General features: G+C 41.1%; 1 protein-coding gene across 1 annotated transcript in view; it reads right to left on the bottom strand.

Moving 5' to 3' along the window:
• Positions 1-20685, bottom strand: part of P3H2 (prolyl 3-hydroxylase 2) — a 157823-nt gene that overhangs the window by 3233 nt on the left and 133905 nt on the right. The window contains exons 7-14 of the mRNA XM_046003907.1: positions 19606-19646; positions 18378-18472; positions 12249-12376; positions 11595-11690; positions 10878-11028; positions 9907-10024; positions 8884-8959; positions 3709-3849 (exon numbers count right to left, since the gene is read on the bottom strand). Of these exons, the coding sequence (XP_045859863.1) occupies positions 3709-3849; positions 8884-8959; positions 9907-10024; positions 10878-11028; positions 11595-11690; positions 12249-12376; positions 18378-18472; positions 19606-19646 (846 nt within the window). The remainder of the gene's footprint in view (positions 1-3708; positions 3850-8883; positions 8960-9906; positions 10025-10877; positions 11029-11594; positions 11691-12248; positions 12377-18377; positions 18473-19605; positions 19647-20685) is intronic.

Raw genomic sequence — 20685 nt, 5'->3', positions numbered from 1 at the left:
TCTTTTCTCACCTTATATTATAACTTCTGACCTACCTTAAGGTCCCTGAATGGAGCACTCTCAAAGAAATCCCTAGCCCTAGTCCAGGTTAAAAGTCCTTCTGGATGTTTCCATTATATCCTATGCTTTCCCTTCCTCCTACATCAAACCATCAGCAAAGGCCAGTTGGTTTACCTCCAAATGGCATCTTCAGCCTTCCATGTTCTTTGTCCTCTCTTTCACTACTCTAGGCCACAAAATGTAGCTCAGATCAAGCTTCCTATCCTGTACATACTAGTGGCACCACATTGTCTCTCCTATCCTGTAACTTCCCAGAATGGGGGGAAGCCGCAGACTGCACAGGGCTTTCCTATGTTTCCTAACTGGTTTGTCACATCTGATCCCTCCTTCTTGTCTTCTTTTCAGACCACTGCCTGTCTTACATTTGCCAACCATGTCCTGGCCACTCTGGATTTCTTGGCGGATTAACCACTCCAGCTCCCTCTGAGCTCTGGGCCTTTGCAACCTGCCCTCTGCCTGGAATATTCTTCCTAAGACCTTTCTCATAGTTGGCTGCTTCTTGTCACTCAGGTGCCAGCTCACTTGCCGCGTGTCTGGAGAGCTCTCCTAGGTTGTTACCTCCCCTTTACTCGCGAGTCAGTGACCCTGTTCCCTTTCCCACACATCATGTCTCATTATCTGAACAAATCTCTCAATTACTTACTCTTTTACTTGTTTGTGGTCTTTTTCCACTAGAAGGTAAACACTATGAAAGCAGGAAATCTTGTCTATTTTGGTCAATGTAATCAGAAAAACCACTGATATATGGTAAGGGCTCCATTAATATTCAATGAAAAAAAATGTAAGTGGATTAAGGGTCCTCTCTCTGTTTAAAATCGCTCTCCCTAAGGCACAGGTCAAATGCCATCTGCTCAATGAAGCCTTTCGGGTTTCCTCTTTATATCCCCTAACATGCATTTGCCCCAAATAAATCTTACGAAGCTTTATGTGTGTTTTAATTACTACATCCTTCACCTTGTGTTTCCATTTTGACCTCAAGATCCTTGAAAATAGGGGTACATCTTATGTAGTCTGTTCCCCCTATTTCTAGTCCCTAACATAATGCACAAGGCAGGAAATTGTGGAAAAACTGCTTTCTGATTTGAAAACAAAGCCCTTCCATTCAAAACCTCATCATTGAAAATGATGCCTCCATAGAGGCAACCAAAGGGACCAAATGGACTAAACAAAAAAGCTAAATTGACATCAGGCTAAGTAAGATGCCTGAGGAGTACATTGTGAACACGGGAACAACAACTTGCTGCTTAACAATCTGATGTACAAAACTGGTCCAAACTCTCAGATCTGACTGCCCAGCAGACCCTTGCAATCATGTCTCTCCTGGAAGGGAAGAAATTCATGAACTAGAACTCCATGTCCAAGGACCCGAAGCTTCTGATATCGCGCATTCTTTAGAGTCTACTACTCGTTGAGAATTGATACCTTTAAAACAACCTACAACCAGCAGGGAAATCTGCCAGCTCTGTTGACTCCTTCATAGGCTTTCCTTGCTCAGGGATTCCATCTGAGAAGAGGTGCCCAACTCGGGACTCCCGAAGTTTGTTGCATATTCGAATTACCTGGGGAGCTTTTAAAGCTCTCCATACCTAGGTCACACTCCCTATCAATTTAGCCAGAATGTCTGCGGATGGAGACAGATGTCAGTAGTCTGTAAAACTGCCCCGCTGATCACAATGTAGAGCCTGGGAATCCCATACTCTAAAATTTCCAGTAGTTGAAGAGGTTCTGGTCATTCTTTCCTGTGACCACTAGATGCCGCTACTGCCCCGATTCTGGAGAAGTTTCCTAACCCTCTGAATTGGGAAGGAGCCAAGAGAATTTACTTTGTGTTAAGTTTACTTGATGGAAAATATTTTGGAAGAGAGTGTTGGGATACTGAGTAATGAAACGGACTCCGTGTTTGCGAATTGAACACTAGAGAGAGAAAAGAGTGTGGTGATGTTCCAAGAGTTTGTTGTCTTCCCCATCTGTTCATTTGCCTAGATTCCCGGGTGCAGGAGCACAGTTGTGCGGGGGGCGGTGGGGGGTGCTGGTGTTTCGGAGTGGACAAGCACAAGGAAAGAAAGGAAGCACAGTTGAGGAAGACTGTTCAGTGCCTCTTGAAGTTCTCAGAACTGAGTGTTCTGCCTGCCACCAGCCTCTCCAGTCAGGACCAGGACACTCTTGTCCCTTTGGGCAACTGGCTATCATCTCCCCAGCAGGGAGTGAGCCTCTACAAGTCAGTCTTCCTTGATGCTCCCTACAAAATGTGCACTGCTGTCTTAGATCTGCTTCCTTGCGGACCTCTCCAAGCCCCTCATGGTCAGGGACAGTGCTTTGTCACCCTGGTACCCCCATGGCCTACCGAGCAGGGTTGCCCAGGCACAGAGATCTTCCATAAACATATGTCAAGTACGTGAAAGACTGCTTACAGAATGTGACCTAAAATCTGTGTGAGTTAGATCGGATGGCGAAATGCATGAGACACAGGAATGAATTTTAAAGTTTCTGACTACATTGGATCCAATTTAGGTATCCAAAGAGAAAATTGGATTGAATGATGTTTTAAGGACTAGATTTTCATAGCTCATCAGTACCCAGGGCTGAAGGAGGCGAAGACACCAGTGTAGCCCCTGCGGTGAGGTTTCAGTTTCACTGTCAGTATCCCATGCCGAGCTGTTGCTGAGGCTTTGACTAGAGGGGCAAGGAACTTGCTACTTCCAGGGCGGACAACTCCACCAAAGGGTAGCAACAATTTTTAAGTCATTTCTATGTTGAGTCAACATTTTCCTTCCACCCATTGGTCTTTACCTCCTCCCTCTGAAGCCTCACAGAGAGAGACCATAAGCTCTGGTGGGGGGCATATCCAGAAGGATGGGGTCCAGGTTAAGTGTCTACTTCCAGTATAATAAAAACTATATGTTAAATGCAATGTTTAAGTTAATAATAGTAAATAAAAACAAACTTTTCAGGTTGACTCACCATCTCCTACACGTGTCTCATAAATTATTCAGTGCTCTTTTTATTTTTTTAAAGATTTTATTTATTTATTTATTTGATAGAGAGGGAGAGAGTGAGCACAAGCAGGGGGAGTGGCAGGCAAGGGAGAGGGAGAAGCAGGCTCCTCACATAGCAAGGAGCCCAATGTAGGACTCGATCACAGGACCCTGGGATCATGACGGGAGCAGAAGACAGACACTTAACCAACTGAGTCACCCAGGCGCCCCTCAGTGCTCCTCTTAATGATTTGTTGAGAAAATAGGTAAGTCTTCCTGGTGCCCAGCAGAAAGTGGTTCTTCTGCCTTGATGCCACAGTTTGGTAATAAGCTCAGGACTAACTAGGAACTGCCATCACTGTTTCCTCAAACGTTCTCTTATTAGAACCGCCCTGATCAAGAATTACCTTCCTAGCCCCTCTTCTTCCTCTCAGACTCACACTACACACAGCAGCTGTATAATTGCTTCATCATGAAAAATCTGTTCTTGCTTAGAAAACACAGCCAGTGTTGGAAACCAGAAATAAAGGACTCTGTAATAGTCTGATTTTATGATCTCTAAGATCCCTGAAGGGTTATGGAATAATTAATGGACTTTTCAGATAAATCAGTTCACAAAGCAGGTCTTTGGGACATCTACTTGGCCTTCAGGGGATGGGGGTTAGACACTCACCAATTCTCTGTAAAGTGGATCCAAGGTAAACCACAGAGCCACGGCACACCTCTGGCCCTTGGTGACTGCCTTCACTCCATGCGGGTTCTCTCCTCCAGAAGAGAAGCTGACCATACGGCCACACTTTGGTTTGATAGAGGCCTGAGGAAGAAGGTGAAAATGAGACTCTCCTTTCCATATCAGGAGCATCTCTATGACCCCTTTCTCCATCCTTCTATGGGATTATTTAGGTCAAGTTTTGAATCAAAGAATAATGGAATCCTGGGGCTGGAGTAGACATGGGTTGGTTCAATTTCTTCACCCGTGAAACAAAGGAATAAGGTGTGATTCAGACATTAAAGTGTTCAGGTAAAATGGCTGGCAGTGTCGAGGGCACAAAGTCACTGCCCACCACAGGCGACCCCATGGCTGACAAACTCCATGGAGACAAAAGCTTTTTTTGACTTCATTTCCTGGCCTTTAGCTCTAGCACAGAATCTGGCATATGGCAGCTGCCCATTTAATATCTGGAGAATGACGAAAACAAGTCAAGGAGTGCACAAGAGTGCTGGTACCTTTTGTTACTGATCTAGGTAGTGGCTCCATGGGTGAACATTTTTCATGCCTCAGTTGTACGTGTCTGGTTTGTGAGCCTTTCATAACATGAAGACCAAGACAAGTCCAATGCCACATGATACTTTCGTTCCCACTATAGTATTCCTGCCCACCGGTCCTCAGTGAATTCACTCTCCTCTTCGGAGAGACCTATTCCATGGCCTCCAGGCTCTGCAGTGATGAACACAGTCCTTCCAAGCTTGTGCTCAAGAAACTGCTCAGTAATGTTCAGGGGAAGAGGGCAGAAAAAGAAGAGGAGCGAGGGCAGTGAGGGTGTCCGGTCAAACGAGCAGGTTCTCCAAACTGAGTGAACTGAGCAACAGAATATAAAGGGCCTGGCATCTGTATTTTAAGAAGTGTCTGATGTCATCCAAAATCTATAAAGAACTTATTAAACTCAAACCCAAAGAACAAATAATCCAATCAAGAAATGGGCAGAAGACATGAACAGACATTTCTGCAAAGAAGACATCCAGATGGCCAACAGACACATGAAAAAGTGCTCCACATCACTCGGCATCAGGGAAATATAAATCAAAACCGCAGTGAGATATCACCTCACACCAGTCAGAATGGCTAAAATTAACAAGTCAGGAAATGACAGATGCTGGCGAGGATGCAGAGAAAGGAGAACCCTCCTACACTGTTGGGAGGAACTCAAGCTGGTGCAGCCACTCTGAAAACAGTATGGAGGTTCCTCAGAAAGTTGAAAATAGAGCTACCCAATGACCCAGCAACTACACTACTAGGTGCTTACCCCAAAGATGCAAATGTAGTGATCTGAAGGGGCATGTGCACCTGAACATTTATAGTAGAAAAATGTCTGCAATAGCCAAACTATGGTAAGAGCCCAGATGTCCATCGAGAGATGAATGGATAAAGAAGATGTGGTATATATATACATATATACATATATATATATATACACATATACATATATATATGAATATTATGCAGCCATCAAAAAATAAAATCCTGCCATTTGCAATGACATGGATGGAACTAGAGGGTAGAGGGACAATTATCATATGATCTCACTGATTTGAGGATTTTGAGAAATAAGATAGAAAATCATGGGGGAAGGGAGGGAAAAATGAAACAAGATAAAACCGGAGAAGGAGACAAACCATAAGAGACTCTTGGTCTCAGGAAACAAACTGAGGGTTGCTGGAGGGGAGGGGGCTGGGAGGAATGGGGTAGCTGGGTGATGGACACTGGGGAGGGTATGTGCTATGGTGAGTGCTGTGAGTTGTATAAGACTGATGAATCACAGACCTGTACCCCTGAAGCAAATAATACATTATAAGTTAATTTTTAAAAAGACTTAAAAAATAGCATCGGATGTCAGTAGAGTTCATTTTTCTGAGAAACACAGAAACATTACTCATTCCATAGCAGAGCTTAGAAAAGTAGAGTAAAAGAAAAAAAAATCTACCATTTGATGATATGGGCCCATTTTAAGGAGTTATTTTCTGCATTGACTTGGACTGATACATGCCCATTAGAAGAACCTTTGGTTTCCTTCACCGTAAAAGGGGAGGGCTATGTGTTTTCACGGCCGGCTTCAGGAGAAATTTTTAGAAATTTCCTGAGGTCCCTGGATGCTACCTAACACAGGTACCCCTAGACTGTAAGATACACATGGGAGGTCGGAGGGAGGTGGAGAAGTCAAGAAATCTGAAACCTGTGTGTGTGTGTGTGAGAGAGAGAGACGAGCAGAGAAAAGCAGTCAGCTTCTGGTTACTCTTCTATTCACAATAAATGAGAAGTGATTTGTCTTTGCTGGAGAGAGTTGATTTACTTATGCTGCTTTGTCAAGATGACTTTTCGGATGCAAATCTGAAGAGTTCGCTACTTAAGGGTGCCTTTGGTATCAATCTGATTTCATTTCCCTGGAGAAGGAATTTGTTGTACGTTTCCACATAGAAACAACAAAATGAATGATATTTGAAACACATGAAGTAGGACAGGAAAGCCTTCACATATACACAGCGTTAAGATCTAGTTTCGAGTTTTCTGGGCGGTTCATTCCCGAGTGCTGGTCTGGCCCACTATACCACATGTGGGCGCCATTGCTTCTATGTGACTATCAAGGGTCAGCAATAACATTTTACAGTATTAAAGATAGGATGTGGGGACAACTTGATGCCTTATCTCTGATGGAACAGGAGGAATTGAAAGAATTTTTTACACATGAAGAACTTGGGAAAGTTTAGGAGAAGACACCATCAGCTGCCTGAAGCATTTGGAATTGATTAGAGGTACAGAGGTTCACAAAAGTCTCCGTGACTGATCTTATCAAATGGAGAGCGTCACCTGTTACACATTAGCCACAGAAAGGAATAAACAAGCTTCATTTATGACATGACTTTCACAGGAAAATATGTCCTGAAGTTTAGATGATTATAAACATACTTTTGGAACACAGTTTATATTGAATTTAATTTTTCGTGATGCAAATAGTACTTATTAAATCTCACCTCTCCCAAATTTGTACAGAGGAAACCCAAATCCCAAAATACTTATGTTTCACAAATATGCTGGTGTTGAAAATGATCTATGTATCTTCCAAGTATGATAAAGGAACATTCCTTTTGCTTTCCATCTAACTGATGATTCAAAGTCAGAGAAGCCTTTGTGCTGTATTTGTCTTGAATGATTGTAAATCTTTAGCCACCATTCAGTTAATTGTGTAATTCCCAGATTTTTAGAAGACTTTTTTTCCTTGTGTAGCCCCAAGATGGGCCATTTCTCTGCTTCATTTGTCCCTTATGTCAAAGAAAGGAAAGCTGAAAAGTAAAGCTAATCATTTCTCTTTGTCATTAGGACTGATTACCTAAGAATTTTAATTATTTGAAAAATGGTCTAAAAACTCCACCGTATGAATTAATATGAAATAGAGCTAAATTGGGAAAAATGAATCTATCAACTTGGAGCTTTTCAATCAAAACACTGTTTAAATCAATTTTTCTTTTACTTTTTTAGGGGTGGTGGAGGGGGTGAGATTCAGTACGTTTTAAAACACTTACACCTTTCCCTTAAAAGTATAGCTATATAGAAGATCAGGATCATATGCTTTCATATCTTTAAACACCAGAATTATAGTTAACTTGCATTCAACAATTAATGAATTATTGGTTCTCACATGGTATTCCAGACATCACTTGCTTTCAAACATTGGACATTTCCAAATATGACCACTAGATGGTGCAGAAGCAAAGCAATCTTTTCAACCTGTGATTTTTTTTTTTTTTTTTCTTTCCAACTGTGTGAGGCGCAAGCATTTAAAAATCTGTTCTAGTGTTAGAAGAGCTCAGAAATCAAACGCTTTCTCCACAGAGACTTTTTTTTTAATGGTAATTTTGTGTTGGGATTAGAAGCAACCCAGATCATCAATCCTGATCTAATTTTCCAGATCATGAAGCATTAAAATAATGGTTGATACTTAAGCTTTCACAACAAACCAAGAGGCATCATAACTTTTTAGATACACATTATTTCATGAAATGGTATGACATATTTTTCTAAATTATTCCAATGTTTCCGGACAATTTTAACCAGAATCTCCATAGAATCCTCTTTCAAATCCAGTAGTACAGAATTTTTTATACCATCTGCTTATATCCCAGTGGTATGCCATGAATGATAGGTGGGTATTTCACTATTAAGAAAAGGATACAAAATAGGAGAGGGAAGGCATAATACTCAGAAAAAGATGTGAAAATAGTATGTATAACCCCAAATCCTTGGAGTTTATCAGATACATGCCTCAACTATTTACATTTTGTATGGAGGAAAGATATATCTCATAATCTATTTATATTTCAATTATATCCTCAATTGGAAAACGTGTTTTTCCTATCCTGGTGTATGCTCTTTGGCTTAAAGTCTAAGGGATGCAGGCTATATGGTCTATAACTCAGTAGATTGGTTTTCCAAAGGCACTGGTTTGCCTAGTTGAAATTAACTGTTGATTTTTACCTATGGAGTTGTGTTTAAAATCTCATCTGTAGTGTGTCTGTGTGTATGTGTGTGTGTGAGTGTGTGTGTGTGTGTGTGTGTGTAATATGTATAATCAATTTTCAGGTACAGGTTTACTTACAGTCACAAGCATCTATATATACATACACAGTAATTTTGATAACTAGTGGTCTAGAGTGCAATGCTCAATCCAAGCAGGGAGAACACCAGATTGTTTGAAAGCTATCCCACTGAATCCATTTGTCTAGTCCTAGGCATGGGTAATTTAGAAATAGGTGTTCTTGTGTTTCCATCAGACTACCTGACAAAGAATGAGAAGACCCAAGTTCTGGTTTCAAGTCTAACACTAACTGGCCATGTAATCATGAGCAAATCCTTCATATACCTATTCTTTAAATTACCCATCTGTAAAATGGACTGGACGATTTCATTGATGAATCCATCTCTAATATTTTATGATGTATACATTTGCTGGCCACCTGTGCACCTCTTGAATTCTCAAGCTCAGATATTTGAAATCCAACAGTCCGAATCCTCAGAAAAATAGCAAGATTGATATGAAGAAATGCAACAAAAATTTGCCTGTATAATTTTACTTACCGTCACGGTCTTGGCATCCATCTCAGTGAAAATGAACTCTCCTCCTTCAAAGTCATCGTTCATATACAGGAGAGCACTATAAGAGAAAAAGAGAAAACCATTTGTACGATTATGTGCTTACAACACTTTCATCAGAACATACCGGAGGTGTAATAAACTGACCAGCTTGACTGGTCAAGTTTCCTTTGAACTGGACATTGAAATAACCGACCCTCCCAACCCTAAAGAGTAAGATCAGATATAGTTCGGGTCATACCCCTGAATATTTGCTTGTTTCACTTATGCTAACATTCTAATTATATTTCAAACTTCATCTCCCATTTCACTTTTTCCCAAGAAAACCTAACTGATTTAATCTACCCCTTCGAAATTGCCCACGCTACTTATAATTCTCTTCTTCCCTCTTATGCTTGTAACTCTAAAGGATGTATCCCCCCCCCCCCAACCCTGCCTCCTGATGTAGCTAGAAAGCTCCAAGAGCTGTAGTCTTGCCTTGCAGCTAGGGGGTGTTCAATACATGCTATTGTATGGCGCACTCTATGGCAGTAATTAACCACAATTAAATACATGGTGACTACTCTTTAGACACTAGAGCATCATCCAATCTTTCCTCAGAGTTTTCAGTTTATTTCTAGAAGGCAGACATAGGCGAGTAATATTGTAAGACCCCCTATGAGCTCTGGGACAGCAGACCCTTGGGATCTCAGACTGAGATCCATGTCCCACGAGGGATATGTTTCAGTAAAAGCCAAAAGATAAAATAAGGAAACTCTACTTTTTAATACGAAAACAAAATGGGCATTTTTCTGGATTAAGCTATAATAAACGTGCTTGGATTTTTACGGTAAAAATCTGAGATGATCAAGTCGCTTCCTGGTTGTGGCTTCAGGAAGGTTATTTGAGAATCTCTGCTTCATTGAGATGAATATGATGACAAGCCAAACAGATAAGTGTTTTTAGTTTCCATGGAGGGTTGGTAACTGTTGAGCAAAAGCTTCATTGTGAAGGCGGTGATGCTTGTACCTATAGTCCCGGAACGTGTACGCAGGAGGCTCCTTCCAGCATTCGTTGGCCTCGGGATCCAACAGGCAGTTGTCAGCGTGGATGGGGTGACTGAGGTCCGTTCTTCTATCCTGCTGACCTGCCGGAAAAGGGAACAGGTGAGATGACAGGAGAGCAGGAACCTCCACTAGCCAAGCTGACAATCTGTCTTCTCCCGTCACTAGTGCCCTTTGCAAATTTGAGGAGACACAAGAGAGACCCACAAGGATGAATGAACCGACTGAGCTGTCAAGAGACAGGTCCTGCTTTGGTATGAACTTGTAAAACTGTGGACAAATCACGCCTGCCTGTTCTCCTGTGAATGTCTTGATATGAAGATACAAAATAAAAATTCCATGCATTCCATGGGTCAGACTTCATGCAGGAAAGACAAAGAAGAGGGGTGAGATGAAAATGTGAAAAGAAAAGATTGATTGAGCTGAAAGTTCACATGTCAAAGTCTCCTCCCATGACATTCTTCCTTCCCTCCCACTCAACAGGGTGTGAAAGAGAAGATCTAGGGGAGAAATCACGACAGCCACAAGTGAGGTGGCCTCTGCCTTTTTAAGAACATTTCTTTGAACAATCCCTTCATCTTCTATGTGACCACTTAACACTTCAGGGTGTGATGGGGGACTGTAATTTCCAGGTTCCTGGTTCCCTGGAAAATGAAACCTTAAGCAGGAAAGTCCTTCTCTGTGTGACTTTAAGCAAGTAGGGGAAATGGGTTTGGAAGGAAAGACAGGCAAAGCGATGGGCTTCTGGAACTTGAGGGGGTCACAAGGAGAAACAGAGGGAAGGGAGAGCAAAGAGTGAACAAGCTGCTTCTGTTTTGGGAATTTACAACTTTGCTAAACCATGAGTCTAAAATGTAACAGAACTTTGTTTTACATTGTTTCCATTCTCATTTCACCATGGGTAGGAGGGAAAAAGTTTAGACTCTGGAATCTTACCAGACAGGGCTGTTCGGCAGACCATGTGCGTATAGGAAAAATACAGGGTTGAGTTCAGCATGAAATAGGATTCTACAATCTTTCGAGCCTTCTCGCTGATGTCATAAAACAGACGGGCACTCTTCAGGGGGACTCGGCCTTCGTAACCAAACTGAAGACAAAGAAGAGCATGAGATCGCACTGGGCTGACCGGAAGGTGTGAGAAAAACAGACACTAGGTTCCAGTACGGCAGTGTAAAGAGGATCACGTTTGCACTGACCAGTGGGAATACAGCCTCATGCTCTTAGATTTGGGTTAGAAAAATGAGCCACTGAAGTTCATCCTTCCTCATCACAGTGGGAACACTGAAACCTAGTCTCCTCCTCTTGTCTCTTCTCAGAGAACACTCCTTTCTCCCCAACAACACTTGGTGTGGGCAGAATCATCATGGGGTTCAGTACATTTTTTCCATTGCCCCAGGATCTCCTTGAAGATGGAGGAGGAGGGGCTGTATGTTATTTGTCAGATATGAATTTAGGAGCTACAATGTTTGATAAGTTGATGAGTCAATGAAGGAACGAAGGAGTGATTTAAAACCATGGAGATATCTTTTCATACTTTCTCCCTTCACTTCTCCTGACAGGTCTACCGTCTCGACTCTCCTGTTTCCTGTGTCTAACATGCACGGAAGGTATTTGATGGACTCTTAGGAACCCAAACCCAAGCTACGACTTTACTTTGAGTGCTTTCAGGACAGTTGCTCCTTCAAACTTCTCATTGGGTGTATGGGGTGAAGTTTTCCCTCTGTATCCATCACCAACAAGCATGATTCCCTGGAAGCAAAATACAAGAAGATGCTTTCTTAATGACAGTGATGATGTCATCAGTTCTCCCTTTTTGCTGACTGCCAGGAAACTAAGGACCATAGTCAATGCTCAGACCGAACCTTATTTTGTACCAGGATCCTGGTATCATTAATTCTTCCCATCCAAAGATATATCTTCATTTAAACTTCACTCTCCATGTTCAACATGAAATACTAGATTTGTAGAAACAGATAGGCTATCAATGATTAATATATTGGTTAATTATTGATTAAAATGTAGAGATTTCCCAGTGACTTTTTATGGTAGCAGAACACATGCTGAATGGCTATTGTCCTAGGTATAAAGTCACTAACTATTCCAGATCCACAAGTTGTGTCCAGACCGGGACAAAATTCAAATCATCCCAATGCAGGCTACAAAAATGCCCCCACACTGATGTCCTTGTCCTAAAGAAAGTGACATTTCAGGCCTGGTTTCCTGGCTCCAAGTGAGACCAGGACCAGAGAGCTCCAGGGCTCCCACCAGGTCAGCACCATCAGGCTCCCCTCCCACCCGGGTCCTCACACTGGCCACGCTGTGGAGCTCCCGGCACTGTTCCTCTGACAGGACGTTATCCAGGAGAACCCGCTGAGTCCCGTTCAACTGTTCCGAGTTATAGACAAATGTGATGTTCTCATAGAGCAGAGGGCCACCTGAAGAGACAGAACATACCGTCTTCTCTGTTACCTCTGTTCCCAAGGGGTGGGGGGAGTACAGAACACCCATCAGTTTTCAATGTGAAATTCATGAGAATCAGTTTGCTCAAGAATACCTAAGAATGCAAAGACACGTTGGAATCTTGTTATGTACACTATGGATTCAGGAAAAAGACAGATATCTGACAACCAGGTTTCTCCATAACATCACAATAATGGTGTCACATTTGTACAGTATCGTGGGTTTGCTACACTATCTTTTCATTTTATTCCAGTAATGATCTTGCAAAGCAGACTGGGAATCTCACAGGATGATGTTCGGAGAAGACCTTCTAGAATTTTCTTCGTAAGTGCACACATCCTTCCCCACAACCCTTGGTTCCTCACTCTGTTACAACATCACATTACTTGATCACATGTTTGTGCTCCCATATGTGACATACATACCCCAGTCTCACTGGTATGGAGAGAAATATCTTCACTAGAAAACTCAGCTGGTAAATGCACCATCAGGACAGCCACACCCAAGCCAGCCAACTCCTTCCTAGCCTCCTTCCTGCCACCTAACTGACTCTAAACGGTCTTGTTTGTGGAATATTTATTTTTTTCTGTTCTCTGGGCAAATCTTTGTATCACTTTCTTTGCATGGGAAGGTTTACTATAGGCCCTGGCTCTTTCCCTGGATAGGGCCCACAACTTCATGAAATTAGCCCTTGTAGGCTTTTCAGAAGGAGATGATTTGGGGTAAGGGACCTGACATGTGCCTGTCAATAACAGTCCACCTGGGAGGGAGGCATGGGGAGGGCTCAGCTGCTCCCTTCTTCTCCCACAATGGTCCCCATCACAGGGGCCTACAGGACATCAGGTGAGGAAGGAAGAAACCCACGGAAATGGATGTCCCCTCTAGTCCTTTAAAATTAATTGGTGAAACTAAGGAACAGCACCACATTTATTAATATTCTAGTTATGATGAAAGATTCATTACAGCCCACAATTAGTGGAGTATTAAGATAAAAAGATAGCGTTTCCCAATCTTTAATAATATATGGTTATCTGTTAAAGGAAAAGTTCCCTAAGGAGAGGCAGTGCTAACACATTATTTTATCACAATTTTGCTTCCATACTTACAATTATAAAACTGTAAGTACCGTATTTATTTATCTTTAGAGTTTCACATAACTGTAATACCAAAAGCAATTCACAAGATTAAATAAAAGACCCTAAAACTAACTAAATTCAAGTTAACAGTATTAATGAAATGGTTAATGTTATTTTGCAGGAACCAAAAAGCTACATTCCACAGGAATGTTCTACTCACTGATCTGGCCCAGATTCTTTGGAGCCAGCATCCTTTATAGTATTTCTGATGTGTAATGACTCATTACACTGCAACTTTTCTCAATTGCAATTACTATGAAGTTGTAGTGTACCATGATAAATTTGGGCCTTCGTCTGCTCCTCATACATTATTTATACATTTGTGGGGCTTCATTTCTTGTTAGTCTTCAGTCACTGAAGTATCACCAACTGGTGCCAATGGGATAGTAGTCTCACCCACCGCAGTGGGAAGTCTCATGGTGGGACTTGGCTGCCAGGTGGTTATCTACATGACCCGCTAGTTGCCCCTATTACTTTTTTTTAGATTGTCATAAAAAATCTATAAATACAGAATTTCTCAGATTCCAGGAATATGACCACAAGGTATAGTTTCAGTACCAATCTTCTGGATGAACAGAAAAAATATATATACACATACATACATAATTCAATGTTTCTCAGCCTTTTTTCTGCAGAAAGCTTTTGATGAAAAAAGGAGTTTCTTGATCATATATGTTTGGGAAGTACTAGGTTACATAAAATTTACGAGGACTTCTTAGAACTTCTAATATGTAAATAGGCACGAATATCCTATCGAGATAGCATGAAGCAGTTCTCTCCCTTAACTGAGCACAAAAACCAACCTTCCTTCCTCCTCCTTCTTTCCTTCCTTCTTTCCTTCTTCCTCCTTCCTCTCTCCTTCTTTCTTTCCTTCCTTCCTTCCTCCCTTCCTTCTTTTCTCCTTCCTTCTTCCTCCCTCCTTCCTTTGTTCCTATGGCAGAGAGACTGTAAGACAGCTCCCTAATGATCACTGCCTCCTGGGATTCATGGGCTTGCATAATTTGCTTTCCTCAACTGTGAGTGGGGACTGGAACATACTTCTGACAACAGAATATGGCAAAGGTGATGGGGCATCACTTCTGTGATTGTATTACATGAGACTGCAACTTCCATCTCGCTGGCAGAGTCTGCCTATTGCCTTCTCAGCTTTCATTTTAGACAGACTCATGCGGCAAGGAATGAGGAGGCCTCCTCCAGCCAGTGATCAACGAGGAACTGAGGACCACTGTCTGCTAAGACTTTAGGAACCAATTCTATCTTCTGAGCTTAGAAGAAGATAGTTCCCCAGTCAAGAGAGACCTCAGAGATGATCAACAACTTGAGGGAAGTCTCTGCCAAACCATGAAGCAAGGGACCTTGCCAAGCTACCCCCAAATTTCTGACCCCCAAAAATGTGGGGTAGTGAATGTATACTATTGTAAGCTGCTACATTTATGATGTATTTTTTTTTTAGCAGCAATAAAAAAAAAAAAAAAAACAGAAGAATTTTCCTCTCCCCAACAAGGCCTCTTAACTTAAAACACAGGTTGTTTGGGAAAAGTTGCTCTAATCTACGTAGCTGTTTAAGATCCATAGCCAAATTAAGGCAGTTTCCCAAATATTTGGAAAAGTAAACTGCATATTCCATTCCCACTTAGAAAGGTAAAGGAGGTGTTCCTTCAACAAGAAAGACAAGCGACTTGTCGGTTCACTGAAAAGCACTTCTAATATACAAGTCAGAAAGAAATGGATGACAGATCAAGGGTTGAGTGAACCGGGTTGGTTTGTATTATATCACATTTCTTCCTTTCCTCTCTTGAGAGTATATGAACTTTAAATACAATGACCTGATTTTCAAGAGATGACTTTAACAGTTACTAAAACTAAAATATTTAGAAAAATGTCTATCATTCCTAAGTTCTGTAGAAGTATTTGCTATTACAATGTTGATTATTTAGTATTATAGTAATATATGCCTGGTCTATTATGTTAAGTTCTAAGTATCGCATCTTAATAAGCATAAAGGAGTATATTTTAAAAAGGGCTAAGGGATATTGCCAGTTCTCCTAGTCACACCACATGGAACATACAAAGATCAGGAAAAGGGACAAAGTGCAAAGGAGTCTTAACTACCCGCCCACTCACAGCTTCAGGCAGAATCCATGCTAGAAACCTGCCTTTCATGTAGTTAATACAATCACCACTGAGCACAGACTTTTATACAGAGGCTTCCCACACATGCATTTCACAAGACACAACCAACTACCCACCCACTAACCAAAAAGGGGGGGAAAAAAAAGAAGAAGAAGAAGAAGAAGGAAAAACAAACCCTGCCATTGAAACACACACATTCACCAGCCTGCAAATGACTAGTAGCACACCAGACAGAGGAAAACATTAAAATAAAAATAAAACTGTGGTCCAATAAGTTGTGGTTCCTGGGGCCTGATTTGATGACTTCAGCCAACTCCTAACCACAGCTCAAGGAGATTTAGCTAAACAACTTAATTCTTCTCTCATTCATAAAGTATGTGCCTGGCTCGGATTCTCCAGTTGCAATAAAGAGGGATCATCTAGGAAAATACTTTGTGCTCACCGCCTGTGTCTCACATGGCAAGAAGCAGCGTTTTACCGTAAATATTACAGCGTCCTACGAGTCACAACAGGGATGTGCTAAGTAACCAGACCTTATGTGAGCACAGCCCTGTACGGTCTACAGAAGACTTTTCACACTGTTCCTCAGCACAAAGTTGCTGTCCTTCTTTTACAGCTGAAGATCACAGAGCCCAAAGACCTCAAGTCTCTAGGTGTCCATCACACCACAGCACAAAAGACCAACCAATCCTGAAAACTGGGATGCCTGATTCCAAGTTCAATGTTATTTCTACTATACTGACTGGGATGACTATGGAGCAGGACCTTTGGAAACTGGCATTTGAAAGGAGAATGGGTAAGGGATGGGTGTTTTTAGTTTGATGATATGCATATTCCGTGGACTGGAGTCTGTCTGGGACATGGTCCTGGGTCACTCCCGTAATGCTTCGGAGCCGTCCAGTGCAGATACTACTAATTCCTGTTAGGTAACCAAGAGTAGATGACAGTTGCTTTGTGGAGGAAGAGAAAAGCTGAAATATATTCTACTCTGTGAAGCACGCAAGCTTTTTTGCCTCCCTGACATGTGCTTGGAGCCAGACTAAGATAGGAAAGTGTTTTCTGGTTGGGAACTTTGCCTCTGTCTACCACTGTTCTTAATTTAGAAACTATTTAAATCTCTAGTGACTCCACAGAAGTCTTTCCAGGGGTTTCCCAGAGAACATCCTAAGATTCAGTAGCCCACTCAACTAAGCAAACTCTACAGAAATGATAGACTTTGGTAGCCCAGCCAGTCATGGTCTCTCCCCCTCCTGGGTATAGTCTCCTGATCTACTCTTCATGCTAGCCTTCCTAGTCAGCTGCTGTACATCAGAGTCCTTGGGGAGCCGGGCGGCGGGGGGTGGGGGGGGGTGGGGGGAGACTTTGAAGTTTGGCAACCATCCTGGAGTTTCCCAAACCTTTACAGCAAAGTGCTGGCTTCCTGGCACATACTTCCTGGGTGATTTCTCAGCTGAAAAAGCAGCACGAACTCTGGCTGACCATGGAACTCTCTGGCATTTGTAGAACAGCTTAGGTTTTGTGGCTACAAACTGAGGGCCAGGTCAGATTAGATGAGTGTTTTATCCTGTTTACTGCCTCAAACTGACTTGGAAGCTGAGGAAGGAAAGGGCTGAGAAATGTGAGAGCTGTGGAGAGCCAGACGTTTTCCAATCAGCTGGGGGAATGTGCTGCCACACTATCTTGTGGGGGAAAGGAGTACTGTACTTCTCAACGCAGGTTTTTAAAACCTGCTTATCTTGCTGTTATTTAATAAATAAAGGATGCATTTTGGATCTCTAGACACTTTTACGTTCCACCTACAGCTAAGTAAGGGAAAATGGGATCTAGATCTGGATTCAAAAGCCTGGGTTCGAATGCCTGCTCAACCCATTATGAGCTGGGAGACACTGGACATGCTACTGTATCTCTGTGGGCCTCAGTTTTCTTGCCTGGAAAGTGGGGACAGTTGTCTTATATGAGTTGCTTCCAGTATTCAAATGAACTGTGTGTAAATTTGCCTGAGAAATTATAAATTATATAGATACCATAGTAATTGTTAAGGATCACTATTGAGTTAGTACCACTATTGCTAATAATTTATTATTATAACGTTTAGCTCTAAAAACTACTTTGACAACACTCTACATGTGTTTCTGTGAATTTTGATCTGACGTAAGTATATCACGTTCTGCTCTCTCCATGTCTGTGCCTTTGTTCCATTGTTTTATCCACTAACATGGCTCCCTCCACACCGCTGTCAATGCAACCTAAATTCTACTTACCACTCGGAGTCCTGCTCAAATATATGTGCTGCAAGCACCGTAGATGAGCTCATTGGATAGTCCTATGGCCTGTCTCCTCAAGCTCCTCTGATGTGCAGTCTACTCTGTACTCTCTGGCACTCACTCACCAGGTGACAGAAGCCCCGTGACCTCTCCAAGCCTCAGGTACTCAACTGATCATTCTGTCCCTGCCTAGTTCACACGACTCCTGTGGGCAACAGATTAAGGGAGTGAATCTGGAAGCACTTTTGTTGGAAACCAAAGGTGATGACAGAAAATCTGAGACATTGTTTTCAAGTCTTGCTTTCAGAATGTCATAAAATATAGTAGCTTAGTCCTCTTCCTTCGTTTCCAGAGAAAGTGGACTCTTCCTTAATTTAAATAACAGCGGGCCAAGTCCTACCTCCTCCTTTCCGTCCTGTAAGTAAAAGTGCACGGATACTTACCCTCTCTTAAGTCTCGATCTATCTTGGGCGATGACTTTTTCCCCATTGACAATCCGTGAACTTCTGCCACTTCCACGTTCACTCCCGAAGGGACCCTGCCCATTAAAAACAGTTGAAATGGAATTTCCCACTGAATAAGGATGTTCAAAGACAAAGGGCACCTTACTCTTCTTAGCACCCTTTTTTTTTTCGACAGTTAATTGTATCCATAACTTCACCCTCCATGAGATTAGACATTAAGTCTCAAAAGAGCAGAAAAACATTATCACGTGCCTCTTTGTAATGCTCGGAGTGTTGTATTTTTGTCCTGAGCATAGAGCACACCCCAAACAATAGCTGAACTGAAATAAAGCATGACCTCGTGCAGTGGTCCTGACTATTCCAAAAAAGAAGACAGAAGTTTCAAACTTGGCAAACATACAATTCACAGCATGATATCCTTTCAATATACACAGACTGAACAAATCAACTGAGCATGTCCACTCTTGGAGCTCTTGTAATAATTTTAGACCACCCAGGGTTGAGGCCTTGCTGCCTAGAGAAAGACCACGAGATTGTGAATAGGAAGATTTTCATCTACCAGTCCCTCGTGGTGACACTCCAAAAGAGTCCTTTAGCTTGTCAGAACCTTGATTTCTGAATTTGGAAAATGAACAGGCTAGACCAGGTCAGCTCAAACGTGTAACTCCCACATTCAAACTCCCACAGCTCAAACATGTAATTACCCACATGTAAATTGATTTTTCACTTCTATCATTTCAAAAAATGAAGTCTCTTCATTTCTGATTGGGTTAATGACACCTAATAGTTTAGCTTGCAGTGAAACTTTTTGGCCTTCCTGCTTTCAAATACATTAACTGAATTCAGCATTAACAAGAAAAAACTAAGCTCTATTCTATTAATCAAAAACAGAATCCAGAGAAGGTGTCACCTTCAGAAATCACCTGATCCAACCCCTTCCTTGGAAGGAACACAGAAGACTAAAAAGGAAAACAAAGCACCAAGGTCACATGACTGTAGAAAGAGCAAGCTGGGACCAGAAGGCTGAGCTTCTAATTCCCAGTGTAGAATTCATTTATTTATATCTTTTTCATATTCATAGCCTATTTCATAGCCTTTTTCATATTCATAGCCTATTTCATAGAGCTAAGGTCCTTATAATGGGTATAACTTTAAGTATTTCTTCTCATTAAAAGTAAACGGATTGTGTTCTGAATGAAGAACTCACCGATTCTCATCCTGTCGTCCGCCATATCGGATCCAATAATTCTGTTTTAAATTAAAAAAAAAAATCAATAGCTTTCTCACTAAAATATAATGTATAAAAAGAAAATATAAATTTAAAACACTCAAAAGACCTAAAACATTGGGAAATTTGCATACCGTATTAAGATACAATATTTTTTTAATTAATAAAAAGAAAACCTAAAGGCAATGAAACATTGGCCAAGATAAAATGATGCACAAATGGATTTTTAAAAATAACAGGGAATTAGCTTAAGTATTTATATTTTTATCCAAGAAGTGATTTGGCATTTGATGTCAGGAAGACAATTAAGAGATCATTCAGTCCAACTCCGTTATGTTTCATGAATAAAACAAACAAGAAAGTCCAGTTTGATTAATCATCTGTGCAAGATCATAAAGTAACTTTTTCTGAAGTTTCCTGGGAGAATGCAATTAAAAAAAATAAGTAAGGCCGAGTATAAGCATACTATAAACGTTATTTAGAATTAGTATACTTAAAAATTATCCTAATTTTTAAAATATGCCAATAAAAACATAAGACAGTAATGAAAAGAATGTTACAAATAGGATCTGTTACAAATAGTGCTTTTTTAATAAACATGTGACAGGTACATATGTAAAGAACTTATATAGTTAACTAGCAGATATATGAAAAAAGGCATGTCCAGATAATTCAGGTCACAGAAAAAGTAATTAATGACAATATGTGAAAAGTTAATTTTTGTTAGCCATCAAAGGAATACAAATGAAAACAACAGTGATATACCATTTTGTATATAAGAAATATAAATGATTTTTAATGTTTGAGATATTGTTGAGATATTCATAGTAAACTGGTACTTTATGCATTTCTAGAACCAGTGAAGGTATCAAAAAATTCCCTTAGAAAAGCAATTTCAAGAACTTTAAAACTTCTCATGTCTTTTTATGGCAGAATAATCCCATTCCTGGTAATTTATTCATAGGGCATAGTTCAATACAGAGGGAAAATGCTTCATGCATTAAACATGGTAGAAACAAATCAGATGCCCAGTGTCAGAAAAACAGTTAATTTATTGCA

This window comes from Meles meles, chromosome 4, assembly GCF_922984935.1.
Source record: "Meles meles chromosome 4, mMelMel3.1 paternal haplotype, whole genome shotgun sequence".
In the NCBI taxonomy this organism is placed as follows: Eukaryota; Metazoa; Chordata; class Mammalia; order Carnivora; family Mustelidae; genus Meles; species Meles meles.
This window is presented reverse-complemented; position numbering and strand designations above follow the sequence as displayed.